This window comes from Mchenga conophoros, linkage group LG14, assembly GCF_057382185.1.
Source record: "Mchenga conophoros isolate Kocher_MC1m ecotype Shallow Benthic linkage group LG14, M_conophoros_male_GT1.1, whole genome shotgun sequence".
Lineage (NCBI taxonomy): Eukaryota > Metazoa > Chordata > Actinopteri > Cichliformes > Cichlidae > Mchenga > Mchenga conophoros.
This window is the reverse complement of record NC_140539.1, coordinates 20,738,649-20,756,969: the sequence shown is the minus strand read 5'-3', so window position 1 is coordinate 20,756,969 and position 18,321 is coordinate 20,738,649. Positions and strand designations below refer to the sequence as shown.

The 18,321-nt window shown below is 40.0% G+C and overlaps 1 protein-coding gene across 1 annotated transcript; it reads right to left on the bottom strand.

Moving 5' to 3' along the window:
• Positions 1 to 1,595: 1,595 nt before the first annotated feature.
• Positions 1,596 to 16,877, bottom strand: trarg1a (trafficking regulator of GLUT4 (SLC2A4) 1a). The gene is made up of 3 exons (XM_085243288.1): positions 15,853 to 16,877; positions 4,837 to 4,963; positions 1,596 to 4,219 (listed from the first exon to the last, which is right to left on the bottom strand). Exons 1-3 carry the CDS (start codon positions 16,255 to 16,257, stop codon positions 4,209 to 4,211), a joined length of 543 nt encoding a protein of 180 aa, XP_085099414.1. The 5' UTR covers positions 16,258 to 16,877; the 3' UTR covers positions 1,596 to 4,208.
• Between the last annotated feature and the right edge of the window lie 1,444 nt (positions 16,878 to 18,321).

Here is an 18,321-nt window from a genome sequence, read left to right as displayed (position 1 = left end):
GCAACGCATGTAAACGCATGTCAACACGTTGGTAACCATGGCAATGCGTCGATAACCATGGCAACGGACCGGTAACCATGGCGAGGCATGTAAACGTATGCCAACGGACCGGTAACCATGGCAACGGACCGGTAACCATGGCGATGCATGTAAACGGATCGGTAACCATGGCGACACATGTAAACAGGCCGGTGACCATGGCGACGCATGTAAACGCATGCCAACGGATCGGTAACCATGGCAATGCATGTAAACGCATGCCAACTTACCGGTAACCATGGCAATGCACAAACAAGGGCAGTTAAGCTAAGTTCAAGTCAGCAGACAACGGAGCTAACTAGCAGCTGCTAGCTAGCCCAACTCAGCAGAGGTGTTCTCAGCGAGGTGAAGAGCGCAAGAACTGAGGGATGACTGTGATGACAGCGGCTATATGGGCAGGCGGGGCCGTCCGCGTGTCATCACACGTCATCTGCTTTAAAGGCGTGAATAAAGGTTTCTTTAGCCAGAACACGCGAGGGCGTGATATCCCATACTTATGTGTTGTACCGAGTGAATCGACTGAAAGGGAACTGTTTACATTCTGCTATCCCAGTATGAGTTCTTTGCAAAAAAAGAAAGAAAGAAAGGAAAACAGTGTACGGTTATACAGTTTATGTATGTATATTGTGAATTCTGTAGAAAGGAATGCTGTGTGTGTGTGTGTGTGTGTGTGTGTGTGTGTGTGTGTGTGTGTGTGAGACCCCCACAGCAGGAGGCCCTTCAATTAGCATCCGCCCTCGTTAGCACCGCGCTTTCATTTGAGGCCCAATCCCGCTGGTTTAATGGCCACGACGCCTCTCCCTTTCCACTGCATTCTTTCCAAATCACTTCCACCACCAGCAGGAAAAGACAGAGCACTGCAAACAACAACACACACACACACACACACACACACACACACACAGAGAGAGAGAGAAACAAACACACAGGAATAGTTGTCTGAGTGTTTCAACATGTGAGCGTCCATAATAACAACGGTACCAGACATAGGCTGTGTTTGTCTTTGTAGGGGGTAATGAGTGTGTGTTTGCTTGTTGACAGTGTATTTACACTCACTGAGAGAGAAAGCAGGAAGGATCAGAGGCTTTTATGTGCTGAATGGGTGGTTTTTCTTTGTTTTGGACTGCAGGTTAACCTGCAGCATCTTGAGCAGTGTTGGCCAACAATTATGTACAATCTGTGGCGCATACTGTGTGTTCTGAAGCAGCTTGTGGATTTCACACTTTGGTTCTATTTGTACTTTTTTTCTGATTCATATGCTTCATGATGCTTTCGCAACTCTATGAAATTCTGCAATGTTTTTCTTTTTATTGTTGTAACATTGATTTTAAATCTAGGCGATGTGAGAAGCGTGTAGATCAACCTTTTTAGATCAACCCCAACCTTTTTTGCGCCACGAACCGGTTTGTGCCCGACAATATTTTCACGTACCGGCCTTTAAGGTGTCGCGGATGAATACAACAAAACAAAACTAGTACCGGTACCGAAAAAAAAGAAGATTTATTCATAGCACACGTGAAAAGACCCAGGAAAACAGAGTTAACGAAATAACTGCTTATTTAAGCAGTTATTTAACAAACGCAGGCAGACAAGGAAAATCTGAACTTGAGCTCTTTTATCTTCATTCAGTTGTCATCAGTTTCACACTGTACGTGTCTGTGTGTGTGTGTGTGTATATATACATCAATAGTGAATCTGTTCACATTGACAGACAGTAGGATGATTGTGAAAGGGTTTGGGAAGTTGGATCTGCTGAAGTCTCTGCATACAAAGTCTTGCTGCCCTACCGCAGTGATGACATGCATGTGTGTAGTGTTTGTGTGACCGAAACACAACTCCTTCCAAAAACGTGTGTGAGCTCGACACCTCCTGTGGTCCTCACCATGTAGGCAAACTGGGGTCTGACCCATAAAGGTCTAAGTGACAAATGGCCTGTATTTGTATAGCGCTTTACTTAGTCCCTAAGGACCCCAAAGTGCTTTACATTACATTCAGTCATTCATACACTGGTGATGGCAAGCTACATTGTAGCCACAGCTGCCCTGGGGTGCACTGACAGAGGCGAGGCTAACGGACACTGGCGCCACCGGGTCCTCTGACCACCTCCAGTAGGCAACGGGTGAAGTGTCTTGCCCAAGGACACAACGACCGAGACTGTCCGAACCGGGGCTCGAACCGGCAACCTTCCGATTACAAGACGAACTGCCAACTCTTGAGCCACGATCGCCGTTGCGATCAACATGTTGGTGTTTTTATTGATATAATTATTGGAATATTTACATTTATTTGAAACAACATGCTATCTATAGACTACAGACTCAGAAAGTTGCTAGCATGGCTGTGGTCAACACAATTCCTTGTGAATTGGAAGTTACCATGAGAAGGCACAACTTGGACCATGCATGGTAATGTTTATTCCTGACATGCAAAATGTACACCACAGAGAGGTGAACTGGCACATACAATATACTGGAAAGGAAACACATTAATACACGGAAATGAAGTGGAAAAGTTTGAACTGTTTTACTGACAGTTGGCTTCTGCTCGCCAATTGTTCCAGATGAAAAATGTAGATGTAAGAAAAACAGTAGGGCTGTCGCCTGCACTACGTAAACAGTAGGGCATCTTTGGATTTTGCTGCTTTCGGATGTTTTGCTAAAGTGACTTTTTGTACAACCACGAGTATGAACGGGGACTTGAAAGTCTGTTAACTCGACAGTTAGCAGTTGTACATCCTTTCACTGATGATGATGAGGACTTGGTAGTATCACTTTAGCAGCATAATATAGCTATAAGGTTTCACTTGTTTGAACTGTATGAGCAAGTGAAAACAAGCACTGCAACTTATCAAAATGAAAATGATACAAAATGTAAATTAACCCCGCCATCCAAATAACATTATTGCCCCCAAAATCTATCCAAATGATCTGAATAATGCAACATAGTGTTACTGAATTTTATCTCTGCTCACAAGCCTGGTACATGTCACTGTAACATACTTGTTATATGTATCCACAGGCAGAACAATAAACTGCATCTCTTCGATAAAATTATGAATACAGACAATTTGTCAGGCTTGAACTTTACAGAATGCTTGTGTTTTTTGTTTAAATGCTTTTCATTGTTACTAAGTTAAACTTATAGACCCGCTCGTTGTTTAAAAAAAAAGAAGCATGCGTACATATTGCATATATATTTTCCTATATAAATACATTTTATACCAATACAACAAGCTGGAAAAAACATTCAGTGAAATAATCAGTGACATTTAACAGTCATTGTATAACAATGCCAATGGTGTAGAAAGGCAGCAAACACACGTGCACACGCACGCGTGCACGCACACACGTAAAATTAATTATAAGGGAATATGGTGAGGAGAAACAACACCTGAAGGTGTAGCTGAGACTAAGTCATGTTTGTGGTAAATAATTAGATGTACACAAAACAGTCTCACATGTGCAAACCTGCTAGTCTCTCAGACTCCTGGAAAAGGTAAGAAACATGGAAATAACAGTCAAAATGAAGGCAGAGGTTCGGTGATCTACATTCAGGCATGCACTTGGTCTTGTTTTTTTTTGTTTTCAATGAAAAATTATAATAAATAAAAACAATTATGTCCCCTGCCCACTTTCACAAACCTTTGAGTTTCCACTGAGCATCCAGGTACTGACAAAGCAGCCACTATGACAGCCTTAGCAAACCCAGCACCGCTTGGCATACAAACATATAAAATGTACATATACAATGTATATATGTAATTTTTTTCTATCCACATTTCAAATATATTTGTAACTGTATATGCTTTGAATGCAAAAGATTCGATGAGGAATATATGAGGATTATATGCAGCTGTCCAAAGTTTGGCGACCAAACCCCAAATCCATTTTTCGAAAGAAGCTCCATCTCATACAGAGAAAGTCGCTCTCTCCTCATACACAGATTATTGTCTTCATTGAGAGAAGTCCATGTTCCACACTGGGAAACACACGGGGTTCCTTCTGACCACAAACAAATCTGCATTTTCTTCCTCCTCTGTTTTAACCTGACAGATTTACATCAGGATTTTCATTATTTTTGTCAAGCAAATGCTAACCAGATTCTAATACATGCATCTCTGAATGGTGTTTTTCATTTGTTTACTTGCTGAAAGATCATCTCTCGCGAGTTCATTTGGAAACTGTAAAAAAGGGAAAGAGAAGAAGTATGTTACACACTTATGATTGCAGCAAAAGTAAATGTAACACACACACAGATGTTGGCAAAGTTGAAAACAGGAAACACATCTGAAGCATGTCATTCTTTCTGTCTGTAAACAAGATCGCTTGAAAAACTTTGGATTCTGATTTCGATAAAACTTTGAGTGTAGAGGGGCCTTATCTTCAAGGTCAACTTAATGATTTATTGGTTGAAAATTGACAAAAAGCCTTATAAGAATTTAAAAGTTTTAGCGTTTGACCTCTGACCTCTCCTTCAAGATTGATATAAAAGTCAAAATGACAATAATGTAATCAATGTAAACATCTGTCATGCTACTCTTATCTCATTTTTACTGCACTACAAACTTCTTAACGTATGTTTAAAAAGAAGAAAGTAAACAAAATGAGTTACCAGGAACACTCTGCCGAGAGAGTGAGCTGCCTTGGCAGATGTTTCTTGGACTACCCTTCTGAGTAGATAGTTCCTCCTACAGCTACACTTTAAACCTCAATCTAAATCTCGGTGCAGCACACTGGACACCATCATGATAACATCACTGTCCTCAAAAATTTGTCCTGCTTGATTCAATGAATGTACCTGAAACTGAGACGTAGACTGTGATCATGACCACGCCCAAGACAATGGAGACGATACTGAGCAGACGAGCCAGTTTACCCAGCCTCTTGGCCCCGTCTATGTCCCCCGCCTGGAGACTGTTTCTGGACTGAGGACACACAAAAGCAGCAAGACTATTAAACAAATGTAATATATTAGGTAGTAGACCAAACATTTTTAGGAAGATCTGTCGAACCAGCCAAACCAAGGATACACTTAGGGTGGAGATTTTCATCTACATATTTATGAGTTCTTGGATAAAGCTAGAGATGCAAACAGTGATGTAGCAGGAACCCTATAAAGTATTATTTGTAATTAATCCAGTTCTTCCTCTAATTTCTTTATTTTTCCAGTTTGTGTAGGAAAAACTAATAAGACCAAGCAGCACTAAGACTTTGTGACTGCCCCAAAACCTGAGTTATTGCACCTGCACCTGAAGAACTCCAAATTGTTTGATTATTATCAATTTTGAACACCCTGAAACTACTGAACTAATCATCCTGGATCAGTCAGGCTCATCGATGGATTTTGCTGATCTGGTGTAATGTGATTTAACATTTAAAAAAAGAAATAGGTGATTAAAAAAAACCTTTATTAACTCACGAACATACACAAGTCTTCACACACATTGAGTGTAAGGTGTGAAATTCAAGATACATATAAACCATTGCTCACTGAGCTTATGTACTAAAGTGCAATGCTTTTCCCATTTATGGGTGAAACAAATGTGAAAAGTTCTTGAAAAATGTCCAGATTAGTACATATTTTACACTGAAAACATAAAACACCCGTATGTTCTCCAGAGCTGGTTTTTCTTTCGGCATATACACTGAAGCGCTGAGGTGTACCGATAATTATTCACACTCTAACCTGTGGCTCTTTGAAAAGTCTAACCCTCAAAAGTTTTCATGGGGACAATGTAGTTAGGCAGGTTCAGATGGTAGTCTGTAGAATGACTTTGGACACCAAGAACAAGTAGAAGTGAGTTGAGACAAGCTCTGGGTGGTGGGGAAAAGTTACTGGTGTTTGGGGTATCTTCTGGGCAGACGACACAGGACAAAGAGACTTGGTGGTGGAAAGAGGAAGTGCAAGAAAACACTCAAAGGTTAGTGAAGAAACAGTGGGATAGTCAGGAAGATGAATGAAGTGCACAGAGTACTGGAGGCTAATAATATAAAAAAGAGAGGTGGCAAAGCCAAAGGAAAGCAGGCAGGGGTCTCTGTGGACTCTGTGGAGCCTGGACAGGTGGAGGTATGCTCTGGAGAGAAAAGGAATGAAAGTCAGTAGTAGCAAACAGAATACGTGTGTGTGAATGAGAGAGTGGCAGGTGGAAAGATGAAAATGTAAAGAGTATCAAAGTCAAAGGGAAAGTTTACAAGATGGTAGTGAGACCTGCTGTGGCACTGACAAAGAGACCATGATGGACAGGGTTAGAAATGATTATGTCAGAGTGACATCTCACAGTGCTTTGGAAACAATGTTAGAGGCAAAGCTGTGATGGTTTTGACATGTGCAGGGAAGGGATCGTGGCTTTACTGGACAAATGATGAAGTTCCTGGCCGGAGGAAAATACTGAAGCAGCTCTTCAAGAGTTACACTTTAAAATATTTATCATATAGTTAATCAATACTTATTTTAAAAAGAAATTGATAAACATGCAGCACAGTAATGTTGACTTGTGAAATGCAGAGAGTAATTTATTTCAACTGTAAACGGGCAAATCTCATGCCGGCAGATTGGGACTGATGGAAGAATGTGACTTGCAGAGCCAATTGGATGGAGTCGGTGAGTGCAGCAGTATGAAGGGGTTGTATATCATTTTAATGCTGAACGTATATTGCTTTGCTTGTACACTGCAGATACGGAGACAGAGTGATTCATGCGTATGTGTGAAAGGTGTGATGGATGGGAATTCTCAGCCTTCTGCATTGCTTTTATGTGAGTCACCCCAAAGATCAAATCTCCCGTTACTGATGTCTCAGGCTTTTCATTGGATTGGCAGGGTTTTTTAACAGTGTATGTTTTTATTTTGTGAAAGGGAATCCACACAAAGGAACACTGCTCTTCACGGTATTGCAGCATGTACATGCACACATCAGATAAAAAATCTTATGTTGCTGTTTTTCATTTATTTAGTCATAAAACAAAATTTCATCATGTGTGTGTTTTGCCTATAGTTTACATATATCACTCCAAGTATTTGCTCTATAACTTAACAAGTTTCACTTGAGTACTAGAGCAACTAAACAACCTGATCAACCTGAATGGAGATGGCGTTTAAATACTTCAGCAGGTGTCCAGGATGAGTCTTTTCAAAGCAGAGGTGATAAAACAGAAATTGGAACTCTCACCAAAACTTATCTGATATTAGAAGAAAGAAAGTGCTGCCCTACTGTCCTAAGACTAAAATACATATAAGCTCAACACAGGTTGGAGTTACAGATATAAAAATATGAAAAGTTAAAAAACAAAAACAAAACAAAGAAATTCATCAGTTTGACAGTTTAACTACACTATCGTATTCCTCAAAAGATTTTTCCCCATTTTACATATGAAAGTTCAAATGCTTTAAATATAAACGGCATTGTGTGTATGAAAGTGTTAATAAAACAAATATAATTAACACTGACTGAAATTAAAAGCATTTTCATCAGAATTAAAAGTAAGAGGTGATTTGCAGGTAGAAGAAGGATCATGACTCAGTCCATGTGTGACTGCAGCAATGAAACCTGCCTACACCTGAGTTTAGCAGCGATTGAGAACTTCATGCTTCATAAGAGAATTTCAGGAAGTAATCCACTATTCTTAATTTCACATTACCCTCACAATTTAGTTTGAAATCATGCTATGGTGTCTCTGTTTTCTTGCTTCATTCAGTCACTGAATACTGAAGAAATAGAGTGTTGGGGGTTAGGTGGGAACTGCCTCAAATTCAGATTGAATTACAGAGTAGTTCCCCTGATTACTAACTTGTTACTCCATCGTCTCACTCCCGTGAGATGCTCTGCCTCCAGGCTGTCTGGTAGTAAGATACTACTGTGCACTAGTACACGTGGGTTTGGGACAGTGCAACCTTAGGATAGAGTGGAAAACTACTTTTAAATATGGCATTCATCTCTTCTTTTAATAATGCCTGATGTTTGGGAAATAATAACAACAACCGAGCTCATGATATACTTTCAAAGCAGAATGTCTTCACATTCTTGCATGATAAAGGATTTCAGCTGCCCAGTGCATAATGAACTCAATATTAAGAAGATGAGGAAGTGGTACTAGGCATGGGTGAAATATGAATGTTTTGGATTATTAAAGATGCAGGAAAAAAAGGAGAAATAAATTAAATACACAGCGCTTAACAAATTTATTAGGCCAAAACAGCTGCTCTAAGTTAACAGCTCTGGTAATTATGAAAATTATGTTTTTCTTAGTTGTAGATGCAAAGATGAAATGCACTGATGGTAGTTTTTTGAGATCTTTCTGAGAAAAGCTCACGTCTGCTTTTAAGGAGGACCTTGGGACCATGTGATGAAAAATGTACATTTGTCAGAATTTTACATTGACAAATATTCTTCTTACCCCTTCAAACTTGAACCGTTAAATAATTGCCAATAAATGGAGAATTTATTAAATCTCCTGACATTTATAAAAAGATGAAATTTGCAATAATTTGCAAAAAACAAAGTTTAGCAAATATGATAGCTACACCTGGCAAAGAATTACTTCTTAAAAGTGTATTATCCAATATATTTGTATTTTTTAGGGAAAAAAAAAATCACACTGAAATGTTGAAGTCTCAAAAACTGTATGTATCAAATATAATACACTAGTCTGTTATGGGGTTAAATTACTGACTGATTTGCTCACACAGTTTATCGCAGCTTCACAAACGCCTCCCAATTTTTAATTCTAAAAGGCTCAAACTCAACTTTTGACAGATGCTGCATCGCAATTAAAACAAAGATATTTCAATATAATGCAATTGCTTTAAAACAGTCACCTAATATAATGTACTCCTATATCCTGCATGGTAAGAAACGTAATCACAAAAACTATTTAACTGGACGATTATTTCTAGGATTTATTTAAATTTGATCAAATCTAAATATCTACTACATGCAATGTCTCATCCCACAATCCAGGCTCATGACAGTAAAACAAAAACATTACTTTTTTTTTTTTTTAACTCTCACTCACTCACTCTTTCACAGGGACACACTCCATCTTCTTGCTCTGAGGACTGCAATGTGAAGCTATGGTGCAAAGTCCCGCTGGAGCCTGTATTGATCTTTTCTCATAGAGAAAAGCAGCATCAGCACCTTAAATCAATGGAAGTCCCTTACAGAAAACACAGCCTATTTGGCCAGCTTGGAGAGAAACCATCAATGGAGAATGGAGGTGATTTAAAAAGATGATATTTTACTTGCATAATGATAATAAGAAACAAAGGAAGGCAATGTCAGCACTCTCATTTGGACCTAGTCTTGTTGGATGTTACCTTTGAGACCTGCGAGAGGTTTTCATTTGTGTTTGTGAATATCTGTGTGTAGTGAAAGGGAGGCACCCTTTGCTTCACTGAATCACGCCTGTATTGATTCACAGCACGACTACGGGTCATATTTGTTTTCAGAATGGGAAATTCTACCCTAATTGTAGTGTTCATTGTGCTGCCTTTGTACACACACACACGCACACTCGTTCTCTCTAATGTGTTCAAATGTTCAGCAGACAAGTGTGGGTGGTAGTAAGTCAGTAAGTGCTTCTTTTCTCACTTGCCATTAATAATGGAGAACCAACAGCAGCCATGGTGGAACGCAGAAGTGTACAGTGAGAGGATGTTTTCTTCTATGAGCAAATCTGTCGTTTTCCAGGTTTATACATTATGTCTTTCAAAACTTTTAGATTATAATCCCCAAATGAATTTGTACGAGGCTTTTGCAGGGTTTTTTGTTTTGGTATGTTAAGTTAAATCACATTGGTCCGGTGAGGGATAAAGAACATCGCAGTCTCTCGGAAGCGGCTAGCAAGGCTTTTAGACTTTTTACAGAAAATGCCCATTAAAATTTCAAACCACCCATGCGACCAAATGATCAAACCTTCCAGAGCTATGATGGCACAATACCTATTCTAGCTATAAAATGCATTGTAGCTGATGGTTACATACGATTTTACTTGTGTTTATATATTTGCTTGTGAATTCAAACAAACTAACAGAGTGCTAATCCTTTTAAAGACTAGACCATCATAGTATAAACCTTTATCCATTGGCAGATCATTTATAAGTGAACCACTGCCAGGCATATTTAAATAACTCAGAGTCAGGTTTCATCGTTTAGTTCATAGCACAGTGCACTATCATCGGGATAATGTATGCTATTATTAGCAATCTGTTTGTTAAACCAAACACAGTTTATCGATATACAATTCAACTACAAAAACAAAACAGAAATGGGCTATTTGTACTAAAAAAGGGCAAACACTAAGAAACGCTTTCACCACAGGTGAGATTTCTAAAGCAAAGAGTTGTCTAGTTACACCGCTGTCATTATCTAATGTGATGCAAATCACACAATGAAAAGTAAGTTTAGCATCTGTTACTTAGCAATTGGAATGCACAGCTTAAGCTGGTGCAAATGCCATTATTACAACTTTTTTTTTGCAGGTAGTTAATCACAAATTAATGTGCTGAAGCGATTTCTGTTGCATTTGTCCAGATTTTGCTAATAAAATGAAGAATAGGTTTTACTGAAACATTTGTAAGCTCACATGCAAATACGATATATAAGGACAATATGAAGGTCCATTGAAAATATTTGGGTGTTGGCTGCCTTTTATTCCATTGTCTGTCGAGATGATCCCACACTGCTTCAGTAGTGTTGCAGTTGGGACTCTAGGGGAAGGTTAGTCCATGACTGATAGAGTTCCAATGTGTGTTTTTCTATCCAGGTATGATTTTACTGCACTGGAAGTGTTTGCGACCATTGTCATGCTGAAAATTGAAGCTATCACCAATCAGATGATTTGCAGATGGTATTGCATTAGGTATTAACATCTGATGGCACTTCTCTGTGTTTACAATTGTATCAATTCAGCACCTTGAGGCAACAGTTGTTGTCATTTATATAAATAAAAATAAATGTAATCAATTTTGTCAAGATTTCCAACACCACTGGCTGATAGGCAGCTCCAAACCATGACAGAACCTCCACCATGTTTTACAGATGGCTGTAGACACTCACTGTCGTATCTCTCTCCTGACCTCTTCTGCACATCCTGATTTCACATTTGGATTCACCACTCCACTCCACTGTTGCCACTGATTTTTCAGTACAGTTTTTGTACAATTTGGCATACCTCAGCCCTTTGTCCCAGTATCCCTTCATCAACAATGCCTTCTTGCCAGAAGAAGACAGTCCCTTCCACTGAGACCATCTCGTGAGTCTTCAGTGAACATCTGGGCCTTCAGATCAACTGGAGGGCCAGATGCATCTCTCAGGTCCTGTCAGGCTGGATCTTTTCCCCTATTAAGGACATGGCATTCAGATAACTTTATCTTCTGAAGATTCTTATTCTTTTGTTCTCCACTTCAAAATACAATTTATGTGTGTTGTCGCAGGCTGCTAGTAACAAAGTGCCTGAAGATACAGTTCTTTGCGTAGAGACAACACTGATTCATCCCCTAACTTATCATGTCTTTTTATGTTTGAATGAGTCATAGGTCAGTGTTAAGTGGCCTAACAAAAACATTCCTCTCAATATAGTGAGGTAGAAGCACTGGAATGAAAATGAATGGAAAAACAGCTAAAGAAACTTCTGGACCTTCTGGAAGGCTGGAGAACTATCATACGAGAAAGTCTTGTTCTTTGGAGGCAAAATAGAAAGAAAAGAGGGGTGGCTCAAGATTTCTGTACAATATTGTAAATAAAATGTCCCAATATTATAATTAAAACAAGTGAAGATGCATTCATTTTTAATATTAAATCATCGAGTAGTGGGATTTGAAGATTTTAAAAGCTCCTATATTATCAAATAAGCCACTCATATAGCTAGTGGCCCTTATGCTGGTAAGTGCTCTGTACTATACTTGTACTCAAAACATGACTTTCTATGCATTCAGTTGTATTATTCAGTGGATGATCACATTGTAGCATTCATTGATTTAAAATGATAAATGAGTTGTAGCACACGGCTTTTCTTTTTTCTCTGTAACACTCTGATGAGCTCACATTGGGTAAGAACAGTGTTAAATGCTCTCTGATGGTGACTGCAGCACTTGACTGCTAATAAGATCTCATTTACCTACACACACACACACACATACACACACAAACAAAGCCATCCCGCCAGTGCAGCATTGTGAGACCATATTTTACAGGCAAATCTGCAGCACATGCAGTAATGCTCCTGCAGTTTGGGCATTCCCATTACTGGGATAGGCTAGTGCGCACTGTAAAAACCTATTACCCCAACCTCTCCAGTAACCATAATTGACTGCGTATCTTCAACGTTTGCCAGCCGCAAGTCCTTCCCACCAAGCATCTGTCAGAGATCTTTGGCGGCAGCCAGCTGGAAGTTGGCTTTTATGTGCTCCTACTGCTGAAAGTAGTGGGAGATGATGATGGATGTAACTGTTCCTGCTGTTAGCAATGCACCATCTACAGTGTGGAAAGATGCTGACGCTTTTACAAGGGTAAATGGGACCAACACAGATGGATACTTTTACCTGTTTAAGCGATTAAAAGATGGATATACATCTTACTTAATGTTTGCACTGTCTACATACACAAAAATGTGTATTTTCTTAAATTCTGTGATATAGTTTATGTTTTGCATAATAGCAGAATCTACTGAAGTCTGCATTTACAGTTAGACACAGACAATTACACGAGTTTTGATTGTATTTAAAGCTGGAGCTGGAGACAGGTGTGTGATCTAAAAACAAAACACCTGGATATATTTGTATCCACTCCTATATTTGCGTTTCTTTCCAGCTCTGTTTGAGGTTTGAAAGATTCCTGGGGTAAATATTTGGGTCTGTTGCAGCTCAGTTTTGTGTCGAACAGGCTGGAATACTGTGGATTTGTCAAAGCTTTGTTGCTTGAATCTGCTGCTAAAAACAGCTGTATTTCTGAAGAACTAAAGCAATGAGCTGAAACAGGCTTAAATGCCACTTAGAGCTACGGGACAGTGCCACAGATACTGCTGCTTATCACTCTGATCACATTACACAGCCATTTTTGAGCCATTGCTTAGCTACAAATGTTGATTGCGTACTATACTTATAAAACAAAAGCTATATGGTTTACATCAGGTTTTAATTGAATACACAGCACACAGCACAGTTAATGTTACATAATAGCACGACTGTTAAGCACAAACCCTCTTGGCATGAAATGAAGTCTGAATCCAGATCACTGGAAGCTAAAGGCTCATCAATAATGCAAGTGACCACCAACTGTGGCATTTCATATCAGGCTACCCCTTAAGATGGTCTTTTTTGATCTTTCTGTCTTTCTGTGAATGAATTTCTAAAGTCTGTTCAGCTTCCTCTGACACCTCCCCATTGATACCATTTTAAAAGTTGCTCTTTTTTTTTATCTGACTTTCCAGCAATATCCATTTCACAGTGGATGATGAGTAGCGAATACTGGCACTTAGCACTAATCTGGCACTCCAAAGCTGTATCGTGTGGTATCAACCACATTACTTTTGATTCATCTGCTCACAAGTGAGCGTTGTACACCTCTGTTTTTCCTGTTCTGACTCACTCGCACTTATCTGACTGTGCTATCTGATTTAGCTTCTTCTAATCAAGTGATAGGAACTACTTTATGGCTATTTGCTGTCTCTCTCATGCCCATCTGCCCTTGTAGCGAATGATGTTTTGATCTTCTTTGGGAGGCCCATATCCCCTTTCCTTACCCCCCAGGAAAGAGAGAGGATGTTGATCGCTGCTACTGAGCTGGCTAACTGCTGCAATCTGCCCTCTGCAGAGAAACTAAATTGACTTCTCTCATCTTCTATTGAGTTAGTGGCCAGCTCCAGTTTCTTCCTCCTTCGCTTTTCTCTCTTCTGCCCTCTGTGAAAACCTCCCTCTGCCACACTTTCTCTCTGTCTCTCTCTCTCTCTCTCTCTCTCTCACACACACACACACACACACACACACACACACACACACACACACACACACACACACACACACTCACTCTCTCTCTCTCTCTCTCTCTCTCTCTCTCTCTCTCTCTCAATGCCATTAGCCAGCAACCGACTTGTGAATGTCAGTGGGTTCCTGATGATGGCTCAGGGAAGTACAGGCTGTCTTGTGGATACCGTCTGATATTCCCCTTGGTGTGTAGTCCCCGCAAGAGTGATATTACAGAACTAATGGCTTACTGCATTTCCTCTGCTTTGTTTCTCTGTAGATCTGAGAATTGGCTACTGGACAGTGTCAGAAGTAAAGTGCGCTGAAAAACACAAATGGCTTGAAACTAAGGAGCCGTCAGCCACCAGGAGTTAAAATCGTGACACAGGGAAGTTATGACTGATGGCGCTAAAAGAGTTCTGCTAGAATGGTTCCAGATACTTACTGCAAAGGTCCATCATAGGCTGTTTGTGTCTGTACTGCTCAAGAACAGCAGTTTGCCTTTCTCTACACTTACAGTGCAGAACACATTAGATATTATGGCTAACAACACACTTTGCTAAGCTCTATTGTGGCTGTTACAGAGCTTGAAGAGCCTATATACATACGATTTGTAGTTTACAAGCCTTTTTTCTTATTTTAGATGTTTTATTGTAAATGTGGAAAAGAGTAAAAATATAGTAAATATAGCTGTGGTAATTTAGGCAGGAATTTGATACAGTTTCAACATATTGGTAGAGAAGAATATATACATACATAAAATTTTTGACCTTCACACTATGTTCTGTTTATGAATTACTTTATTTCAAAAGTTGTGTGTGTATATCACATGGAGGCAAATTTACATACGTGATTTAAATATACCAAGCTTTTTGAAATGTGTGTAAACACTGGACTTCCTGCTGATTGCCAGACAAATTATGTGAATGATGCCATTTTTAAATAAACACAAGCATCTTTCTTTGCATTATGCATTATGCACTTTTATAAGCTCATATGTGCAGCACACACTGGTACTGATGTATCTTTGAGAGATATAGGCATAGTATTGTGTAAAAAAACAATACTAAAAAGCAGAGCCTCAAACAACAGCTCCACCATCTTCGCTCCAGACCTCACTGCAGAGGGAGACAGCAGGAAAGTGCATCCTCAGCATCACAGATCAGTTACATGTGCTGCGTTTTGGAATGCAGCCCATACAAAGGTCTATCTGCAAAAACACAACATTTTATTTACAATTCTGTAATGCCATATCTGACTGAAGTAGCTTTAGTGTCTTAGCTGCACCCTTAAATTTCCTGTGAAGGGATACATCAAGTATCAGCCCCTCTGAAGCAGACCATCTGGCAGCTGAGTGGAAGCAGCCAGCGTGAGATCATTTAAAGCCTCAGCAATAGTGAAAGATAATGAGGCACTGAGTGTTCTGTGTGTATAAGTCAGTTTTTCACATACATTTGCACTTCTGTTATTTATATATATATTCAAAAATTTAAAACCTTTAAGTGTAAAAGTGTCAGAAACTCTTTTAAATTGTCATCCAAGCTCTGCTAAATGGTCTTTCTGTCTAAAATTAATATGACCATTCACCCAAACGCAAATGTGGTTCTTAGTTAGGGATAATAGCCATACTTTTAAAAAAAAAGCTTCCTTCATATATCAAAAGGCTGTAAAGGTAAAGGGCATTCTCAAATATAAAGTGAGCCTTAACTGCAAGAAGCAGTGATGGAATCTCAAGAGCCCAGTCCTCTTTTGTTCCAAGATCTTAATTTACTTAGCCTAATAGCACTGTCCCATCATGTGCACCAGCAATAACATATTTAGGGGTTTTAACACTTTTGACGAGGCAACAAGATGCTCACCATGATGGAGTACACCAGTGCCACGATGCTGATGGGCCAAACGGGGCAAATGCAGGAGATGATGACCAGGATGAGGTAATCCCGGGGCTTCGGGGTCTCCTGGACTGCGTTGCCGGTGGAGGAGCGGCTCAGACTCGCCTTGGAAGGGGAGAGAGGGGCGGAGGCGGCCAGCTGCCCGGTGGAGCCCGATCTCACGGAGACGCTGTGGCCGTTCTCCTCGGCTTCCAGACCCTTGTCGCTGCCCACGTTGACCGTGAAGGAGGTGGACATGTTCATCTGGTTCCCTCCAGGCTCAGTGGTCACTGCAAGTAGTTTCTCAGTTTCCTGGAAGTCTGGCGGCGGAGCGCCTCCTCCGCCCTCACCCAAACTGGATCTCTGGAAGTTGGCATCCGTGTTGATCGCCATGTTCACCTCTCAGTTAGAAAGATATATTTATATATTTATAAATTTGTGAAAATAAATATCTGTTAAAAATGTCTTAAGATTGATTACAAAACAGTGAATGACGGCACTTTGACTAGTCAAATTTTCGTTTTTACAACAAATCTCTAAAGCTGAGATCAACTTTGATAACGAAGAAGCTGACACGCCGAGGTGCGGTGGACGGCTTCAAATTAGATTATCTGAAAGGCGGAGAGATTTGATGGAAAAACTTCCTAAAAGCAACGAATAAAATCAGATGAAAGCAGCCTGACTCCTGTAAACATCATTTTCCTCCTTCGATCACTTGTCTTGTGTTCACACCCGACACTTGAGTCATTTCAAAAGGAGCTCACAGCACAAACCGTCCCTCCTCTTTGACACATCCAGATCAGTGAGAGGAGCTTCTGTCACCCATGCAGATCTAGATCCAGTCCCACCACTTGAGCCTGTGTCTGTTTGTTCTTGCAGAAGTAGCTTCAAGGGTTTCCTTCTCCTTTCATAAAAAAGAAAGATCAAAGTCAGACGTGATTTTCGAAGCAGACCCCCCCAAAATCGGACACTTTCTCCTCCTCTGTCTCCAGGAACACAGCCACTGCACTCTACTTGGGACCAGTGTCATGTTAACGCATTTAAACAGGGCACTTCCGGCGACGATGCACAAAATAAAACTCGAGCGTTCTCAACAAAAAGCCAGTAAGGGAAAATAAACGAGTTCATCCTAACTGGTTGTACTGGCATCATGTAGGTTTTTTTTCTACGTCAGTAACAGACAAAAAAACCCCCTTTTTTGTCTTTTGTTTTTTGCACACACACACACACACACAGTACTGTGCAAAAGTCTTGAGCCACCCCTATGACTTTCATTAGCCCACGTATCTGTGGAAAAATAGAAAACAGGTGCAGCGATTTACTGAAACCTGAAAACATAAATGAAAGAACAGTAGATAAGGAAAAAATATAGTTTACACAACCTAATGAAAATGAAAGTCAATATTTGGCATGATCACCTTCATCCTTCAACACAGCCTGAACTCTTTCTGGAAGCTTTCTTATAATATCTTTAAGTAGTCTTCAGGAACAGTTCTCCAGGCTTCTCGAAGGTCATTCAGAGCTCTCCTTTGAATCCTGGATGGCTTTTGTTCTTTTCTAGGTGGAGGCAAAAATTCATGATTGATAATGTGTGTGTGTTATTAGGTCCAGGTATGCTTTGAATGCACTGGTAGTGTGTTTGTGATCACTGCCATGCTGAGAAATAAAGCTGTCATCAATCACACGCTTAGATAGCATTGCATGTTGAATCGAAAGTCTGAGAATACCAATTCTGACAAGATCACCAACACCACTGGTCAATGGCTGTTCACGTTCACTGTTGTACCTCTCTCATTAAAGAGAGGCCCCGAAGGGCCAGATGCATCTCTCAGGTCCTGTGTTGGATGTTTGCTGGATTTTTTCCTACTTCTTAACAGTTTGTGTGTTTTTGTGAGCACTTGCTAGTAACACATTGCCTAAAGATAATATTTGAAATGGATTCTTTGATAAGTTGTCTGGTAAGTGTCAACACTGATTCATTGGTTGAGTTCGAATGACTCATCATTAAGTGACTTAACAAACAAGCAAGACCATTTCAAAAAAGTCTGGCTAAAGACTTTTGCACAGATCTGTGTAACTCATGATAAATTATAATGGGCCATACTAATGTCCTTTGGCACAACCCCAAACTCATGAACACATGCCTTTACCAAGTTACTGCAACATAAGTATAAAAAATAAGAGACAACAACTTTTTTGGATACGTTAGCTACACAGTACGAAGCAGCCTACGTTCTAAAATAAAGTAAAATAAATACAAAAATCTCAGAAATCATGCTTTCATGTACTTCTCCTATAATGTGACATTCGCAGCGTTTTATTTTGCCTACATGATCGCTGTACTTCCGCCGTGTAACTAGCTCTCTGTGGCTAACTTGGCGCATTGCACTGTTGAAAGCGGGCGAAGCAGGGCTGTCGAGCCCCCTCCCTTCTACCTCCTTCCACTCCTCCTCCTCC

Bases quoted from the DNA above. Each gene is read 5' to 3' on its own strand.
- trarg1a (XM_085243288.1), bottom strand. From the start codon at position 16,257: ATGGCGATCAACACGGATGCCAACTTCCAGAGATCCAGTTTGGGTGAG. The intron at 4,964-15,852 runs GTGAGCATCTTG...GTGTGTCCTCAG, and splicing joins CACTGGTGTACTCCATCATG to TCCAGAAACAGTCTCCAGGC.